Raw genomic sequence first — 19091 nt, 5'->3', positions numbered from 1 at the left:
AGCCTGTGTGCCTGAGCATGGCACTGTACTGCACAGGGTGGGTGAATCCACCTTTAGAGGCAAGGAGAGTAAAGAGAAAATACAGTTCTGGGCAGTTGGCAGGTGACCTCAATACCAACAACTGACTGTAAGAGCTGGCAGCTTTCCACAGTTGTGCTCCAAAAAGGCAAAAGGAACTGGGCTTTGGAAACTCTCTGCTAAGATTAGATTCCTTGGACAGCTCCACAAACAGGGGTGACTCTAGCAGATCTGACTGGGGCTACAGAATAAAACAGAGTAGAGCAAAAGAGAGCAACCAAAGCAGGAAGGGGGTGTCTTAAGATTAGCAAGAAGCACTAGAGCTCACCTTGGCTCTCCATCAGCTCCTGATAGTTCTCAGAGTAGTTGCCTGCTGGATTGTCCTGATTTGAGTTTACACTCATATCCTCACCATCCATGGAGGACCAGGCCATGAGAGTCGCTTCAGAAATAGCGAATTGCTCCATCACCCCTGTGCCAAAGGAGACAGGGAAGGGAAGCAAAGATGCGTTAAAGTCTCCACTTCTCGCCATCATCCCTTACCCCATCTTTTGGTCACACTGTCCCACTCTGGTCCTATCTCAGCAACACACATATCCACAACTGACCCTCACCCTCTCCATCTTGCATTCCACTGGCAATATCCCAACCACCAAAGTCTCTCTCTACTTCAGCCTCTCCCGAGCGCTTTTCTCAAGCTTCCGCATTTTGGCATCTCTCAGGGGCTCCCCTCTGGGGGCACCCCGCCCGCCCCACGGCAGGTGCCAGGAGGCAGGCAGGGCTACCTGCGAGGAAGCGGGCTTCCTTCTCGCCGTCGCTGAGGTCCGAGTAGGCGTCGGCGTCCTTGCGCGCGCTCTCGTGCGTGTGCTGCTGCTGCTGGCTGTGCGCCTTGCCCCAGCCCTGCCACTCGATCATGTGCGCCACGCGGCCCTGCCCCATGGCCGTCGGCTTCGTCACGTGGTCCTTCATGCTGCGGGATATCCCTAAGGGGCCAGACATTGGGAAACAAGGCAGGGCTATTACACAGCTCCGCTTTCCGACAGGGTTTTTACTTCTCTCAGAAGTGGAGCTTCTCCCCTCCTGTCCGGACAGGATGCATGACTAGGGCTGGGTGTCTCCCACCTCTCACTGCATCACTCTCCAGGGGAGTTTCTCCATCTTCCCCTGGACAAACTCTCAGAAGAGGGAAAAAGGGGAACCCCAAATATGAAAGACCATTTCCTTCCTTGCCTAGAATCCATTTAGGATAGAGCTGGGCATGAAGGATGAAGCCTGGAAGTGAACAAACTAAGAAACAAAAAAGGGGGTTAAACCCAAGACTGAGGGGAAGCAATTGAAGATGTCTGAGCAGGGGTGAACAGTGAGAAGCCAACAGGAGTAAGACAAATCTGTTCTTTAAAAGGGCAACAACTGTGAGATTGCTGTATTTAGAACCATGGTGTTAGAGACTCCTCTAAGGCCATGAAAAGGCAAAAGCCAGAAAGGAGCAGTTGTGAGAGTGACAGAGAGATATGGGAAGAGGCCAAAGGCCTGTGGAGAGAAGCTGCCAAGGATAAAGTCAAATTTTGAGGACCTCACCAGAGAAAGATGATTTAGCCAAAGCCCCAATCCCATAAGCATTGGAGTTGCGTTTCAGCTTGGGAAGGATGGAGGTCGTATCTTCCATGGAGAGCTGAAAAGAGAGAGAATATGAAGAAATGATATACAGGAAGGAGAAAAGGAAGTGAACTGAAACGAGAAAACAGTAGGTAGTTGGAAGATGACGAGCAGAAGCAAGCAGTAAGAACGAAAGAAGGAAAGGAAAATGAGAGGCTATTTAACCAGGACTGGATATTGCACAGCACTGGGACTGACTGAGGCAAGGCCAGAGGGAGAGGCTGTGAGAAGCCTCCCGTTGGCAGCTGCCAGCCCTCCACAGACACGCTGCACCATTCCCAACTCTTTGTTAGAGATGCAAGACATGGCTGTTGGACAATTCAGGGATCTTGCAGTGGGGAGCTGTCACTGCAATATAGGCAAGCCACAGTAACGTATCATATATGCATTGTACTACCAATTTTTCAGTACTTTGTTTTTTTTTCTTCTTACATAGTCTTAATAAAATGATCATGACTATATCAGGGATGGGTCCTGTTTCAAGTACCTACATCTGTAAAGGAAATTTGGTCTACAGCTCTACAGCTCTGCTTAATTTTCTTGACTGCCTTTTCTGTGTTTATCCTCAGTCCCTGAATAACAAGGACAGGGCACTGTTGGGACAGGCAACCGTCACAAACATCATCACAAAAATAATCTCTCAAGATGAATTCATCAGGCTTCTTCAGAGATGCCAGGCATTGCATATGAAGCTTAACTTTCACAAGGGCTAAATAAACATTGCTTCTGCTCTTCATTTCAACCTCTCTGAAAATCAAGGCCAGAATCTTTCAAACACAAGGATACTCAAAAGTAGTGACTATGACACTGAAAATTTTAAATCCTGACAGAAAACAAGCACTTGGACCTCACAAAAAGTGAGTGGAGCAGTAACTGGGCAGTGAAATAACTGGAGGCAAAGGAAGGCATTGTAAAGATCTCACACTGTGTATAATTCCAGTCAGTTGCCAAAATATGAGAGGTGAGATTTTCTGGAAACTGAGTGTAAATGCAGCAGCTAAGGCATCCTGTAACTGTGGAGGCAGGAACGTGCTGTGTGTGTAACGTGAGCTGAAGAAATCAGAAAGCAGAGGAAGAACAGCAAAAAGTGAGAGCACAGCCCTTGTTCCATGAAGCATTTCCTTTGGTGATGAAGCTTGCTGGAGAAAGTCCATCTATGCCCCACTGGTCATTCCTGCCCGGGTGCTCCTGCTCAGTATCCACCACTTGCTACAGGAGAGCCTGGGGGCTGTGCTGTGAGCTGCCTCATGGAACCCATCAAAAAAAAGAAAGTAAAATGCAGAGGGCTCCCACTACTGCAAGGCTGAAGAGCTGTGACATGAAGGCAGGAATGAATGGGAAGGGAAGGAAATTCATGATCCAGCTTCGGTACCAAAGAAGACCTATGGAATTACACTGGCTAAGAGCTGCCTCATGAAAGAGCTCCATGGATTCTCTATGGGTTGGAAAAGGGGAAACTGCAAGTAAGGAAACTGTCTTCTGCTTTCTTTAAGGAAACACGACCTTGTGTACTTTGCTTTCAGCTAGACATAGGTGCAGTGAGGGAAAAGAAAAAAAAACAAATTTCTTCTAGACAGTTGCTGCATGCACCATTATTTTCCAACACAATTTGTTTCTGTAATTGATTCTAGGCAAAAGATCTCAAGACCATAAGTGCCCCAATGAAAGAGGTGAGAATTAAAAATTATATTCAATGTCCCACATGCTTCCAAATCACAGGAAAGAAGAAAGCTACAGGTATTTTAAAAGTTTTGAAAGAATCTAGAATTTGAAAACACTTATACTACTCAAAATGGAGCTGCTAATCCTGGCCTTCCAAGTGTACAGAACTATAAAGTTAATTTATGTGAAAATATTTTGTAAGTACTCTTTAAAAAAGTCCAGTAGAATAAATATGCATTATTCCTTTTTCAGGATGCTGTTTCTGCATTAGTGATAAAGAAAAAAAACTTTTTTCATGGCATAGGTATTAAGAGCAAAAGGAACACGTGTAATTAAAATGTTTGCTTCTCATCTGCTTTTAATTGAAGTTAACTGGTACTCTCCATCTACCCTAGGAGACATAAAGAATTCTGTTACTTCTGCATGCAACTGAAAATGCGGGAGACATTTCTCCCAAACTTCTCCCTGAAGAAGATCCAATGATGCTCTAATCAAGGACTACTATTTTTTAAAATATGCTGGACGGACACCTTTCTTATGTAGCAGTGCCCAGAAATCTCAAAAACAGAACATATGAAATGGCACACATTTGTCCCCAAAAGGAGGAAAGCAATTCAACAGACACCCACAGATCAAAATATCTGCCAGACAGCAAAAGACTCAGAAGCAAACAAAAATCTACCACCTCGGAGACAACCACCAGAATTTCAGCAGCACGAAGGACTTTCAGCCATGTTCTCATTCTGGCCTCCACTGTATCCAATGTCAGACAAACCCTGGTCTTCCTATGACTAGAAATTTGAAAAGTGACTCAGTGCATACTCACATTGATACCATCCCAGGAGAAATCCGTCCGTGTTTGCTAAAGAAAGCAAAGAAAGGCACCACGTCAGTGTAACAAACAACTTGCAAGCAGCCAAGCAACTCCAGTGGTTATCCACAATCAACAGGCACTACTTTATCTGGTGTGTTCTAAAAACTTGTGTCTTTCAAGATGGTTTCATTCCCTGCTGGTAAATATGGTGCCTATAAGGGTCATGGTGTTTGAAAGTGGAATAGTGAACAGGGTGACAGAGTAGGAAAGAGCAAAGCACCTTTTCACAAGACTCTCCTCCTAAGAGTGGGTTGCACCACTTTGAGGTTAACACAAGGAGGAGCTACACCACCTTTGTATTTTGAGTGTCCTACAGCAAGCTACTCAATTCTGCTGAAATTATTTTCTTCTGCAGTGTTTTGGCTTGTCCATTCTGACTCACTCGCCCCTTGCGAGCCAGAATCACTTCCCACATCAGCCATCACAGCACCAACTCAGAGTGTGCTTCCTTCAGCTGGGAGGACTCATCTCAACATCCTGGGTTTGGGGATGGAGACACTCAGGAAAATCTAGATGACTCATATTACACCTATGGTAGCCATTCATATAAATCAAAATGTTCACTGAGGTGTGGTTTATGCTCGTTGACTTTTAGATCTGCTTTGATTTGACTGAATTCTCCATACAAGATTGGGCCCAACAATTTCCTGCCAGGACTCCATGAAACTCTTAAGTGTCTTGAAGGTGCTTTCCAAGCCAGCAAGGTACTCAAACAAAATAAAAATATTATATATATGTGCATCTATTAACATTTTTCAAGGTTTTGCAAACTGTGTATTATTTGTTAAGCTTATTTGTGAACATTATTTGTGATTCTTCAAATATTATGCATTTAAAATAGATTTTATCTTTCTATTAATCATCATTGCATACTCTGAACCTTACAAAGCTGAAAATTCAGGTATCCAAGAATGCAGAAGCTGCAGTAATTCAATGAACCAGCCCTTAAAATACTGCATGGTAAGTCGATTGTCTGTGAGTCATTAGTGAATGCATCTCTAAAATTCAAAATGCAGACAAATGTGTTTCTTCAAAACATTTTGCGACTGTGCTGCAAAAGCTGGGACGGACACAGTGCTGGACATTCCAATGTGAATCCCTTATTCAAGGAATGCAGACCTACAGGCTTGTCAGAACTGTCACTGTTTTTCTCATGTTGTGTTCCACTCCCGTCATGACTGGTTAAAAAGCAGTTCCATTTGCAAATTCTTACTCACTATGGATCTTGTGAAGGGAGTGACTCAATTCTGTTCAGAGCAAGCCACACTGCCCAGGTATGGTCCTCAGGAGCTCCCTGGCATTCCAGCCCTCCCACAGATGATGCCTCAGTGATGCTCAACACCCATTTCTGAACCCAGAATCCAAACTTTCTCATCCCCTTGGCTCATCAGCTCTAGGCCAGGCACTCACCTCAGTGGAAGGTCGATGGAAGCTGCTGCCATGCAGTGAACTCGTGCTGTCCATATTGATTTGGTCCACATCTTTCAGTCCCTTCCAGTCTACTGCAATCACCTCGTTTCCTGTGGGAACACGTCTGGTCAGGCTTCTGAATGCCTCCACAATTTGTTCTACCAGTCTTAAGCCAACTCAGCTAAATAAGCAGGAGAATCGTTGAGTTTAAGGCCACAACAGACTTTAATCAGACATTCCATTTGTACTCAGACCACCCGTACATAATCAACTATTACATTTCTCACAGCTTTCTCCATATGAAGACAAGTAACTTGTGTTTTTCTCAAGCATGATGTATGCTTGGTTAAAGTGCAGATTCATCCAGCCATGATGTGTGACTGGGAAAGAATCAATTCCTAAGACATCCCCTTTCAATATTGAACCATCATTCCTGAAAAAGGCATTTCACCATTATGGCTTGAATTGGTTGCACATCAGCTTAGAGCTGCTGAAGCCTTTGCTCTGCCACCCTCAGCAAGAAAAAAGACCTTTGTAATACCTGCCATTACACTTCAAATTTTAAATATCAATAATACAAAATACACATGATAAAATTTTATTAAGATTTAAAAATTAAATAATATTAAATGTAAAAAGTGAAACTAAATGCTAAGAAGCACATATAAGTAGTCAGCCAGGTAACCAGGACTGCTCTGGACAGTCAGCAATTTACTGTCTTCAGCCTGTGTGCCATCCTCAAATTCTGCTTGAAGTTATTTGCTCCCATGTCATGGAGGAACCATTGTACTGTCCTTAAACCTGAGCCTCCTATAATCTGTCAAGAAATGTAGCTGTCAAAATGATCATCTATTCCTGGGATCAATTCAGCAAGGTCTAATCTGGTTGGATTGAATGTGAATGGTTCCACTTTCATGATCTTCTTTTTTTTTTTTTTTTACTCTTTATAGCAAATTTCTCCTCCACAGATATATGCAAAGCCCCTTGCTCATTCTAGCAGCTCTGGCACATTTTATAGAGTGCTCATCACTGCACTTCCCCAGTACAAATCCTCTGCAATCCACCCCACACAGGCCTGCAGGGGCCAAGGAGGCACTTCAGGGTGGGAAACCTGAGGCATTCATCACCAAGAATTCAAAATGCAAAAAAACCCCCCAGATTTTGTCCCCTAAAAAGGCTAAACGTGGCAATATGAAAAACAACAAAAAGACAACGCTGTTTGCATATGGCGGTGTCCACCACACCTTCACATCTCAAATTTCTGCTGTGCTGGAAGGTCCATTTCTGAGAGGACTAAGGGATATTTTTTCCTTCACATCCAAAGGATCTTTCTGTTCATCAGAACCAAGTGCTTTAGTAGCATCTCCCATATGTTCCTAACTAGGCTGAGTAAAGCTGCTGTTCTCCGAGTTGCAGCTCCTTGCAACTCGGGGAACTCAAAAAAAAGAAAAAGGATTCCTGTACTGCATGTTACAAAGGTGAGCACAGAGGTCAGACACAGACAGACCTCTGGAGAAGGCAGGACATGGCTATGACAAGGATGACAAACACTACCCTTCGGGGCTGTGATCCTCTTAACTGGCTCTCCTGACAAGCACATCCATGTACTGGGCCTCACTGAGCTCTTGCTGACTGCACTGCCACAGACTGGACTGGCAACCTTGAGTCCAGCAAGGCAAGAGTGGGAGATCTGGGGATTTCTGAACTCAAGCAAGAGGAGCAAGGCTTAATGGGCCACTTGTGAGTTGCCCATTGACCAGGAACTTCTTGCCACAATGACCAGGAACTTCTTATATTTGGGGCCCAAGTAAACTGCCAGGGCTAGAAGTCTCTCTTATAGCAAAGGAAATCCCAGGCAGAGCTGTGAAAGCCCAGCTGACAGACCCAGGCACCATCAGCTGTGAGGTCTGGCTTAGAATGGAATACACCTGTCCTCAGTCCCCCTGAACAGGGCAGGGGTAGAGGGAAGAAGGAGGGAGCACTGCCAGGAAGAGCAAATCTGGAGAGGAAGGATGGAGGGGTGGACTGTGATCAGGGTGGACTGAGGGTCCAACAGGGGTCAGTGGGAGGATGAAACTGGTGCAAAGAGCAGAGCAGGAGCCTGCCCCTGCAAACTGGGATCCAGCTGCCTGTTCCTGTCTGTGCTCCTGCCCTCCACCTGCAACCCTGCACACTAGAAGGGGAGAGCTGGGGCATTCCTGCCACAGAGCTGAACAAGACAGGGATGCTGGAGAGCAGGAGAGATGTCACCTCTCCTGAGCAGCTGTACAGAACCCTTCAGTGCAGATAACAGTGTCACACCTGCTCTATCTCTGTTTACCCCAGGTCTTTTTCCTGCACTGTCAGCTCTTTGTGAGCACAGCGCTGTGGCCCTTCTGTGAGCCTGGAGCCACCCTGGTACAAACTGCAAGCAGGCTGCAGCACCATTCTGGGCACACACTGCAAAGACACCTCCGCCCCAGCCAAAGGAAGAGGAGCCTCTTGCTCAGCACATGTCACTTGACAGCCCCAAAGTTCCACAAATGACACTCAGCCTCTGCTCTCAATGCTGCAAGCCCACTGATGGTTTTCTTGAAGTGTTAGAATGTGGAAAATATTCACAGAACCACTCAATGATTTGTGTTGGAAGGGACCTTAAAAATCATCCAGTTTCACCCACCTGACACAGACAAGGATACCTTTCACTAGATCAGGTCGCTCAGAGCCACATCTAACCTGACCTTGAACACTCCCAGGGATGGGACACCCACGGCTTCTCTGGGCAGCCTGTGCCAGTGCCTCAACACCCCCACAGCAAAGAATTTCTTCTTATTATCGAATTTAAACCAACCCTCTCCCATTCTGAAGCCACTTCTCCGGCACCATCTCTCCATGCCCTTGTAAAGTGTCCCTCTCCAGCTCTCAGGCCCCCTTTAGGTCACAGAAGGTGCTATAAGGTCTCCCAGGAGCTTTGTCTTGTCCAGTATTAATACTATTCTGGCAGATGGTAGCATCAAATGTTTGAAGAACATCAAACAATTATTTGTCTCAAAGTTCAAACCTGTTCTGTAATAGCAGAGCTGAAGACCTACAGAATTTATTTACTACTGCTTCTCTCCACTTGAAACAGCTCATCAACCCAGTTCAGGGAAAAAGAATGAGTAATATGTGATTCTGCATGCTCTACAGAGACTGAATAATTTTTGAAAATAAATTCTTGGTCTAAACAGTTTCACAGGTACTAAGAGAGAAATATATTGAGAGAAAATAACTCTTTAACATCTGCTAAATGGTTTTAAATGCAGTCATATCTGCTGAAAAGCTACAGCATCACACACTGGTTGAAAAGAAATTGTCTAACTGATGTTGGGCCTGGGGCAACATTACTTTCTGTTATTGAAAGTTGGATAAAGGTTAGTGGTTTTTTTTTTCTCTCCTGCTAGAAATAGCAAGAGCAACATTAACTCATGTTAGATCAAGACATGAAAAAACAAGTTCTGCTCTGGCAAATGGAAGGAAAGAAACATGGAAAATCAGAAAAAAAAAAGTATGGAGAGTGAAGTGGGAAAACAGAAACTGAAAAAGCAGTACTTTGTAAATTAGTATTCTTTTTATCCAGTCTCTTGTCAACCTCTTTCTCCCTGCAATTAGTAGAGACTTCTTTTCTTTTGTAATGGTATGTTTCTTCTCCAGTATAATTTCCCTTATCCATCTCCCATTCCAGCTTCTGCTAATCATCACGACCATTCCATTTGTAATTCTATGATCAATATCCTCTTACAGAATCGTATTTGCTCTTCTCCATATAGAGCTGATAAGAACTTTAAAATGAGTGGGTCATACAGCTAATTTTAAAGTGGAATTTTTACAAACATGCTATCATTCTCGTTCAGATGTTCTGAAATGAGGTGATGAAAGTTGAAAGATAACTGAGTTTCTGACCTTGTCATTGTTTCTGTATAGAAAGGATATAGAGGGGATTCATTTTCATTGAACTTTTAAAAGTTGTCTTCTTTTTATTTAAAAATTTGTTATTTGGTTTGGGGTTTTTTAACATCACAGATTTCATCCTTGTTTTGGCAGACTCAGTAGATGGCTGAAGAAAAAGTAGGAAGCTGATTACATGAAGCAGAGAGGGAAAATGAAAGCTGTCGAAATACATTAAGCGACATTATTTCAGATCATGGCTGCTTTGTATTTTTTAACACAAATTAGATAAAAACAAAGTCTGCAAAAACACTCATAAGAAAAAGATGTCTCCATTGCAACTGACATAACCTTCCAACTCAAGTCATTTGAGCCTTTGGGGGAAAATATCATCCCTCTTCCTCTTACGGTACCGTTAAGGTAAAAAAATCAAGATTTATGTTTAATCAAGCCTTTCTAAATAATAAAGATGAAAAACATTTAAAGAGGAAAAAATGTGAGGGAAAGAAAATATCTTTTTCCCCACTTCTTGCTTTATTTTAGGTTTTTTGAGCACCATAACTTTGGACTCTCAGGAACTAGGGAATATGTGTAGTAAGCATTCCCAAGAAAAGTGAACATTTGATGAATGCACTGGAAAAATACAAAAATCATCAGGATGACTGCACCTCACCTTGCTGATCTATTACTACTACTTTTTTACTATTTCTGTAGTTCATTTTGCCACATACCTTAATTTACCATGAAGACGCTGAGTTTCTCAGTTGATCATATTTTCAGTTTCTGTGCATTCTATGACCATAAGAAATTCACCTTGTTTTGAATTACTCAAAACTTAATCTAAACAAGCCCATTCTCCTTGGGTTTCCTCTTGACATTTTCTGAATTGCTGTTTCCACTGTGCATTAATTGATTCTATATTTGGTACCTGTGCCTGCATTTTGTTCATTTACCAAGGTCCATGCTTAAATCAGGCTTCTGCATCTATGACTTTAATCTGCATCTACAGCCTTTAATAATCTATTGTGCTGTAACTTCTGTGCTGGATGTTAAACATCATCTCCAATTTGTCTTCTCTATTTTGTGCCACACCAAATAGATGAACAGAGTTTGAGAGTCTTGAATTTTGTTTTTCCCTTCCGAACATCATGCTGGTGAAGATCTACGCCATAAACCAAATAAGTATTTGTGTTATTTACTTTCTGATGTGTCACGCCAATTAACACAAGAAACAATTTAATTAAGCAATGACTTTCCAGCACAGCTATTATCCCCTGTTAGCACACTTTCTTCTGTTTCTCAAATGTTACTTTCCAGCAGAGAGCAGAAACCTTGTCATTTGATACTGGTAGCTAGCATTAATGTTGGTAAAGATGAATATTTAGAGTAAATGGTTCAATTATTCCTTTCCATTCCCTTTTTTTTTCCCCCGAACAACTAAGAAAACAACAAATGTAATTGCAGTAATTATGATCAGTCTTTAAATTGTTCTTTCCCTGATACCAATTTTCATGATACTCGTGGGAGTGTGTATCTTTGTCAAACACAACATCATCGTGTCTTGTCAAATGTGGTTGAAATTAAAGCAGTTGAAACTGCTGGGAAGGACTGACAGATGGGTGGCTAGAATAACCATAGAAACCTTCTCCCTGCCTGCCTGCTTTACACAGAGACAATCAAAGCTACCCAAAGGGTCATCAAGGAAAGGAATAAACCTCTGTCACCGGAGCTATCCCTGAGGTGAACTCTGAAGGAAGCACTCAAATTCTCTCAGGTAAAGCTGAGAAATCCATCAACCCAAGTTATTCACCTAACTCTGTAGGAATTCTAGCTTGTACTGCATAAGGAAGCATAAAAATTAGTTATCTGCTGCTGGCACCTACCAACAGGGTCAGTTGTGGAAGAGAAATGGAAAAAACCTTGTTTAGGTGGAGGAGACAGAGCAGAACAGTTTGGTGCTCATCAAGGCAGAGAAATGTCTTGGTGTCCACAAAACAGATGTCTTTCAAATCTCTGATAAAAAACAGAAACACCTACAGCTCTGACCTGTCTCTAAGATTAGGAATCAGATCGGCAGTTCTCAGGATCTTTGCTTTGTATTTGGAACATTTGAGTACTTTTCCAGACCATTCTACAGCTTCCTGCAGGCAGATCCCTTTTCAGAGCTGTTTAGGAGACAGAATTAATGAACTAAGCCCTAACACCTACATTTTTCTTTATGACTGGAAGCACTGTCAAACCAATACTAAAGGCTACTGCATATCTTTAAGTAAAAGATGAGCAGAGAGCCTAATGCTAGACACAAGGAGCTCTGCTCTGAGAAGCCATCATGTCATGCGGGCTGGGGAGACACTCCAAAACGAAACACAATTGGAAACACATCCAATTAACAAACTCCAAAAACACCAAACCTCAGAGCACCGTCTCATTTGCAGAACAAGTATCAGCCAGCAGGAACAGCAGCGATGGGTTTATCCTCATTCTTCACTGCTTCTCTGAAGTGCAGGGAATGTGTCCCCAGGGCCCTCACTCAGCACAGTAAGTATGAAAACGTCGATATGAACCAAGGTAGCAGCCCCTTCTGCCTGGCCTGCAGCCAGCCTCACAGAAGCAATATGCAGCAGGCAATCGCATACATTGCTCTCCATAGGTGTTTAAATTTTAATCCCCCTGTAGCCAGCACGTCATGTGGGCGCTGTCCTGGAGCACAGGAATACAATTAGATGTGCCATCTTCACGCTGCAGTTTCATCCTCAGCAGTGGGAAGAAGAACCACCCCCAGTGCTCCTGAAGAGTCAACCAGCAGATCACAACACACCTTTCCCACCTCAGGGATGCTCCTGGTCCCTCTTCATGGAATGGACAAAACCTGAGCCTCTCCGAACACCAGCACATGAGGGCAGGGGCAGCCTGTGAGCTTCATATCCACCCTCCTCACCTGCCCTGCCTCAGCTGTGGGGTGTCACCCTGGCAGCCCCAGGGTTTACAGCCAGGTGGCTGCACCCTTCTCCACCACAGCCATCACACACTTGGTCACAGTCCCCACAGGGCATCTGGTCTGGGGACAGCAGCAGTGGTCAGAGCCAGACAGAAAGCACTGAGGCTGCTGACTCCCTGCCACCACTCCCCCCCAAAAGCAAAGTGTATACCTCAGCCTTTTTCTCTTTTTTTTTCCACTATATTTTCCTCCACATCCAATAAAGGATGAAAATTCTCCTTAGCCCTCCTTTGGCTGCTTATGCATTTGCAGAAACCTTTTTATTGCCTTTTATGGCAGCAGTCAGACTAAATCCTGGTTGCTCTTTGGCCTTTCTAATTTTCTCTCTGCACAACCTCACAACACCCTTGCAGTCTTCCTGAATGACCTTCCCCTTCTTCGAAAGGTGAAACACTCTCCTTATTTCCTGAGTTTCAGACTAAGCTCTAGTCTTTTTCCCCACCAGCTCATCTTTCAGCACAGGGGGATGGCCTGCTTCTGCACCTTTATGATATCCTCTTAAAGAATGTCCAGCCTTCCTGGACCCCTCTGCCCTTCAGGACTGCCTCTTTAAGGGACTCTGCCAAACAGTCTCCTAAACAAGTCAAAGTCTGACCTCAGTAAGTCCAAGGTGGCAGTTCTGCTGACCCCCTCCTTACTGCTCTGAGCATCAAAAAGTCTCTCATTTTGTGATGGCTATGCCCAAGACAGCCTCCAACCACCACATCACCCACAAGTTCTTCCCTGTTCACAAACAAGAGATCCAGCAGGTGCCTTCCCTAGCTGGCACACTCACCAGCTGTGTCAGGAAATTCTTACACACTCTCCAGGAAAACTCCTGGTCTGATTCCTCTCTGCTGTATTGTATTTCCAGCAGATATCTGGTAAGAGAAAGTGTTCCCAATCCTAGAAAGCCACCAGCAGGGCTTCAGGTGTCCTCTCCAGAGAGAGCTCCACAGCTCCCGAAGCACCTGGGGAAAATGACCACGAGCTGCTGGCACTGAGACTGCAGGGGCTGAGCTCACCAGGCAGAGCTGCGGGCACTCAATGCTCAGGTGAGGCCACATCTCACCATCACAAACACCATCACACCCACCCCTAACCACACCCCATGATTTTCCCCGCTGTCCCTGAGGGCATCCACACCTACCCAGGGGGCACCTACTGCTCTAGAGGCCCCTCTGATCTCCACATCAAGGGAACAGTCATCACTCTCTGCCAGGTATGCACATCATTTGTTCAACCTCCCCCTCAAACCCAAACACCGGGTTAACAACCCCTTAGACCCATGATAAGTGGTTGTAGGACCACTCATTGTCAGAAAAGAATGAAGAACCCCGGTGGCCAGTTTCTACTTTCAGCTAATTCAATGGCTCATTGGGAGCATCATCTGGGGAAATCCTTCATCAAGCAGAAGGTTCAAGTTTCTTCAGAGGACTCCCCAAGTCAGGCCTTTTCTGCAGTCAGAGGGAAAACCAGCACACCACACATGCCAATGTTCTGTCTCCTCCAAAACTCATTATTTTGATTCTGGTTACTCTTCTCACATCTTTTTGGTACAGTTTCTATCTCAAGACCTACTAAATTTTGGGTCCTCTTCATCAACTATCCTGTTTCTCACCAAGCTGGACATGTCCAGCTCCAGGAGGAGGAAATCCCAAGATCCCAGCAACTAACAGAGCTATTTCTATTCCAGTGCTCTGGGCAAGGCATGACTCGGCAGCACCTACCAGTTCCTGGATATCATGGAAATACAGGGGTGCTCTGCTCATTGTTCCCCCTTGGTTCCCTGTTTTCCAGGTTTTAGCCTGTTAGTCTGTTCTCTTTTCTTATTGCTTTTTTCTTCCCAGCCCTCACTCCTCAGTGATTGGGTTACTTTCCTCTCTGGCTCCTTTTCTTCATTCTCTTCTTCTTTTGGGAAGTGGTGGGAAAGGAGGTATTTAGTATTTGTTTGGGATGGGTATCAGCTTGTCCTTAAAGCGGGAGTGGATGTGTAAGAAAGACAGGGAATGATTCAAACAGGGGAAACAGCAGCGATATTTCCCCAGAATATCTGTCCTAACCTGTCACAATTTACATCTCAAGTAGCTCCCAAGACAGACTTGTCTCTGTATTTAGTCATCTTTAAAGGATTCATCTGTTCACTTCTAAAATCAAAACAAAGGCCTTTTAGTACCCATACCATCCTAGGTCAAGTACTTCCACAATTGAATTCTGCGTTACATGAAGAAGTGCTGACTTTTATTTGCTTTAAACTTGCCACTTATTAGTTTTGTCTGATGTTTAGGCTCTGTTTTAAAATTGGTAATTAAATAGTCTTCCCTCATCATTTTCTCCATGCTGTTCCTATCCCAGAGAAAATTCATTATTTTTTAGATTATCTGTCATATCCTTAACCGTCTCATTTCCATACTTGAGAAATCCCTATTTAAATGGCTCCTTTCATATTAGCCACACAATACCTTCGATTGTCTTTCCTATCCTTTTCTGAATCTTTTCCAGTCTTTGATTATGGCCTTTCTGAAATGGGAACAGACCATTAAGGTCAATGCATTATAAAATCTCAAAACAAGGGAACCATATGGATAGATACATAGTATAACGCTATTTCTCATTTTATTCTCTTATTCTTTTCCTAATTTGATTGGCATTTTTAGTGGCACTATGCATTAAGCCACACATTATAACCGCAAGATCTCGTTCCTGCATGGCAACAGTAAACTCAGAACCTCCATCATTGCAAATGTAACTCTAGAATTGCTTTGCCTGTGTGCATCATTTTACATTTATCCACATCAAATTTCACCCATCATTTATGTCATTTGATATTGTGAAATCCTTTCCCAAATCATTCCATGCAGTTTTCTGTCTGCTCCCCCAAACGACTGATTACTTTATTACCATAGTTTGTTACCTCATTATGTAGCCCTTCCCCTTTTTAATGTCATTTACAGATATGCACATATCTGAAAAAATATTCATATCATTTATGGATATGCACAAATCTGAAAAGAAATCCCTGTGAAAAATGGACATTTCCTGCTAATCCTTGTTTCCTATCTTTACCCAGCTACTTAAGAAACTTCTCTGATTCAACAGTAGATTTATGTCTTTTAACAGCCTAGGGTGAGCGACCTTTACAAATGTGCTTTGCAAATCCAAGCGGACTACTGCCACTGGACCTCCTTTGTCAATATTGCTTGTTGACCCCTTCTAAGACTTATAAATTGTGATATCAACTAACAACTGTAGGGTTAACTCTTTCTCAGTTCATCTTATCTCTCCATGCTTACACTAATTCTGTTCTTCAGAGTAATGTTTATTAGCTTGCCTCCTAGGCATATCTTGTTTACTAGCTTGCAGTTCTCCAGATCTCAAAATCATTTTAAAAACTGGCATGACATCATCGACCTTCCAATCTTCTTGTACCAAAGCAACTGGAAAGCATTACAGATAAAAATCTACAGTTCAGCCCCTCCAGCCTCAAACTTCTCCAGAAGTCTCACATGAACATCATCTGACCACTTTTTTGTCTACCTGCTCTACAACCTCACTGAGGCTTTGATCTGAAGCTGATGTGATGCATCTCAAACAAGAAAAGGTTACACAGGATAAAATTCCACAACTTCTTCCACAATGAACAGACACAAAATTGTTGGGGTTTTGAGGCTGGGGGCAGAGGGTAGTGATGTTCTGCTATGGTCTTAATCTCTCTGAGTCACCTGAAGCCTCTTTGGTGGTAACACCACACACTAAGTCCTCCTAATCATTGCAAAAGGCAAGTTATTTGCCTTTTACAGTCTCTTTGAATAGCTCCTGAAGTAAACATTTAATCTGCAGCCTGCTGAGCTTCCTGCCACCACAGCCTCTTTGATCCTCCTCTGCCTGTCACAGCTTTCTGTCACCATCCTGGCCAGTGAGCATAAATGGCCAGCAGTATAAACCCAAAAACTCTTTTTCCTATGTGGAATGTCAATCCCTATGCTCACCATTTGAGTCACCAAACTGTTTTCTCCAGCGCACTTTAGAAATTTTGAACTGAAACTTTCCCCATGAGCCATGCCTGATCAGCATCTGCAAATACAACCCCATTCGTTTCAGGATATAAAAATTATATTTCATTTAAAAGTCTGGTATACTCCTGGACCTGGGAATGTGTAGCTTAAACTCATGGAGAAACACACTGATCATCTAGTCTGACCTCCTTAAAATAAGAGAGGCTAAATGTACTCCCTTTGTTAATTATACTTTCTGTTGCTGTGCTTGAACGAGGGCATTTTTTAAAATCTTGATTTTATTGTGTTCATGTGACAGAGGGCTCAGTACAACTCTCAGTAAATTATGCCAATAGTTCAGTATTTTTACTGTTTGATTTTTGCCTCATTTCCAATCTGAATGTATCTGCCATCCTTCTCTCACATCTTAGCTTTCTACTAGGCTGAAGAGTCAGATGACTTCGAGGTCGTTTTTTTCTTCAATCAAACACTTAAGGACTGTCATCAAGTCACTTCTGTAAGTTTTTATTCACGGTTCTATGTTTATTTTCTTGTCATACTTCAGTTTTGCAGTATTTCTCAAAGTGATAATAATAGAATTAGACAAAGTAGATGAAAAATAATTTTTTCACAAGTGCCAAATGCAGAGAAAATATGCTTTTCTCTCCTCCTATTCAATATTCAAGATCAAAGAAGCACCTCAGCTTCCTTGGCTGCAGCATCTCAGTAGCAGCTGTTGACCTACTGATTACCAGTTCCAATATCTATAAGCTTATTTAGTGTGACTGCTCACAAAATAGAATTCTGGTCCTGTAAATAGCATTCACACTCTGCCATTAGATATTTAGATTAACTCATATTTGGTTAGATTGAAACACACACTGTCTGTCAGTACTTAAAATGAATCAAACTGTTCCCTATCAGTGATTTATCCCTTCCATTTGTTACTTTCATTTTTAGCAGTTCTTCTAGTCATTGCAAATACTATCAAGTTTATCAGTATTTTAGATCTCCCTCAGGATTTTGAGCATTATGTAAAAATCACACGGTACTTGGAAAAATTAGAGCCACAGGTTTTTCAACAATGACTCTTTCCTTGTTACTATTTTGCTATCTATTGAATTTAGATGCACTTAGAATGTACTGTACTCATATATTAACTAACTAAGAATCATGTGGTTCTAAGCTGATTGCTAGCTTATTAGAGGTTGTATCTTTTAACAATCTTATATTTTACCTCCATCACCATGACTGTAGGTAAAGTACTTCTATCAGAGAAGTACTTGGCTGCAGGGAATCTCATAAAGTCATGAAATCAAGTTAGCTTGACAGGCTCTGTTTTGTATAAGCCCATTCTAACTGATATATTTGCCTTTAATATTTTATTGGAAATTTTAACTAATCGATAAAATTAAATACATAGGTCATTTCACAAAACCTTTAAAGTTGTGCTAACATCCCAGCTTTTCACTTGAGACCTTCTTCACTATTTTAAGACCTTATAAAATAAAGCTTTGACTTTTTATCAAAGTGCTTAAAAACTCATGAGTGTGAATTATCTTCAATTGGTTAAGTATCAGTCTAAAATCACAGCTGTTTGCTGTTGGAGAACACAACCTTATTAAATGACCTGAAAACTACTTTTTCTATGTCCCCCCAAGAAAGCAGGCCTAAAACACTTATTGATTAGTTCACTTCTTCTGCTTCAATACACATCAGTCTATAGAATTAAGACTCCCAGCTTTATCATGCCAATGAATTCATTACTTGCATTTTTCCATCAGCTCCTTGGTAATTTCTCTCATAATTCCTGCAATATTACTGTCCATAGGAGTTCACAAAATGAGTATGCTCTTCCTCAGTTCTGTTCCTCAAATCACATCTGTTGTTTGTACACACACAGAGGTCTTACATCAATCAGCAACATGCCAAAGACTGTTTTCTGTTACTAGTGACTGTTTCTGACACACACTTACCTTGCACGTGTATTTTTTAGGACTGTTTCCTTATAAAGCCAGGCTTATGCAATCATGCCCTTTGCCAGCCTCTCCCCACCACAACTTTGAAACCACCCACCTGTATTTCAGAAGCCCTGACAAGAGAGGGAGGTCTCAGAGATCACCCGTTCATACAGCCTTCAGGACAACCGGCTGCTAGGGCTGGGAGATGCTCTCTGCTCAGAATCTTACTGGGACAAACAAGTTCCCATCCCCGAGCCCTCTACTTCAGCTTCTAAAAGTGATCAGATTGAGAACTGCTGCCAGATTGGGAAGAAATACAAGCAGTGAAGTGAGACCAACCACAAAGCAGTCTGGTCTGGAAGGTGTGCCTTTGTCCCTCTGTTCTGTCTCTATCCCAGGTAAGGGAGGAACAAGATACCCAGATGCCCCTGTTCATGTATTCCCACTCTTTTACTCACATCACCTACAGTTTCTACACGGAGCTCTGTGCTCCTTCCCCTTCCACCTGTGCGCATGCAACTAAAAGAAATTATTCCTACTTCCATGACTCAGTTTCCGTCTGCATTACCATCTCCTTTCTGAAGCTTCTCCTCTCTTTATTCCTTTTCACTGACTCACTAGATGTTGAAGGT

The 19091-nt window shown here is 42.8% G+C and overlaps 1 protein-coding gene across 4 annotated transcripts in view; it reads right to left on the bottom strand.

Moving 5' to 3' along the window:
* FAM131B (family with sequence similarity 131 member B) overlaps window positions 1-19091 on the bottom strand; it is a 32442-nt gene that overhangs the window by 8562 nt on the left and 4789 nt on the right. For 2 of the 4 annotated variants that reach the window (XR_010026699.1, XM_063148554.1), the window contains exons 2-6: window positions 5621-5730; window positions 4163-4198; window positions 1601-1690; window positions 804-1014; window positions 347-490 (exon numbers count right to left, since the gene is read on the bottom strand). Coding sequence is in view for 3 of the 4 variants with exons in the window: in XM_063148554.1 (XP_063004624.1) it covers window positions 347-490; window positions 804-1014; window positions 1601-1690; window positions 4163-4198; window positions 5621-5730 (591 nt within the window). In the remaining variant the exon portion in view is untranslated. Of the gene's footprint in view, window positions 1-346; window positions 491-803; window positions 1015-1596; window positions 1691-4162; window positions 4199-5620; window positions 5731-19091 lie in introns of those variants that run through there. The other 2 variants (XM_063148555.1, XM_063148556.1) reach the window with 2 other exon arrangements.

Source organism: Melospiza melodia, chromosome 2 (assembly GCF_035770615.1).
Source record: "Melospiza melodia melodia isolate bMelMel2 chromosome 2, bMelMel2.pri, whole genome shotgun sequence".
Lineage (NCBI taxonomy): Eukaryota > Metazoa > Chordata > Aves > Passeriformes > Passerellidae > Melospiza > Melospiza melodia.
Note: the sequence above shows the minus strand (reverse complement) of the source record. Positions and strands in the feature narration are given on the sequence as shown.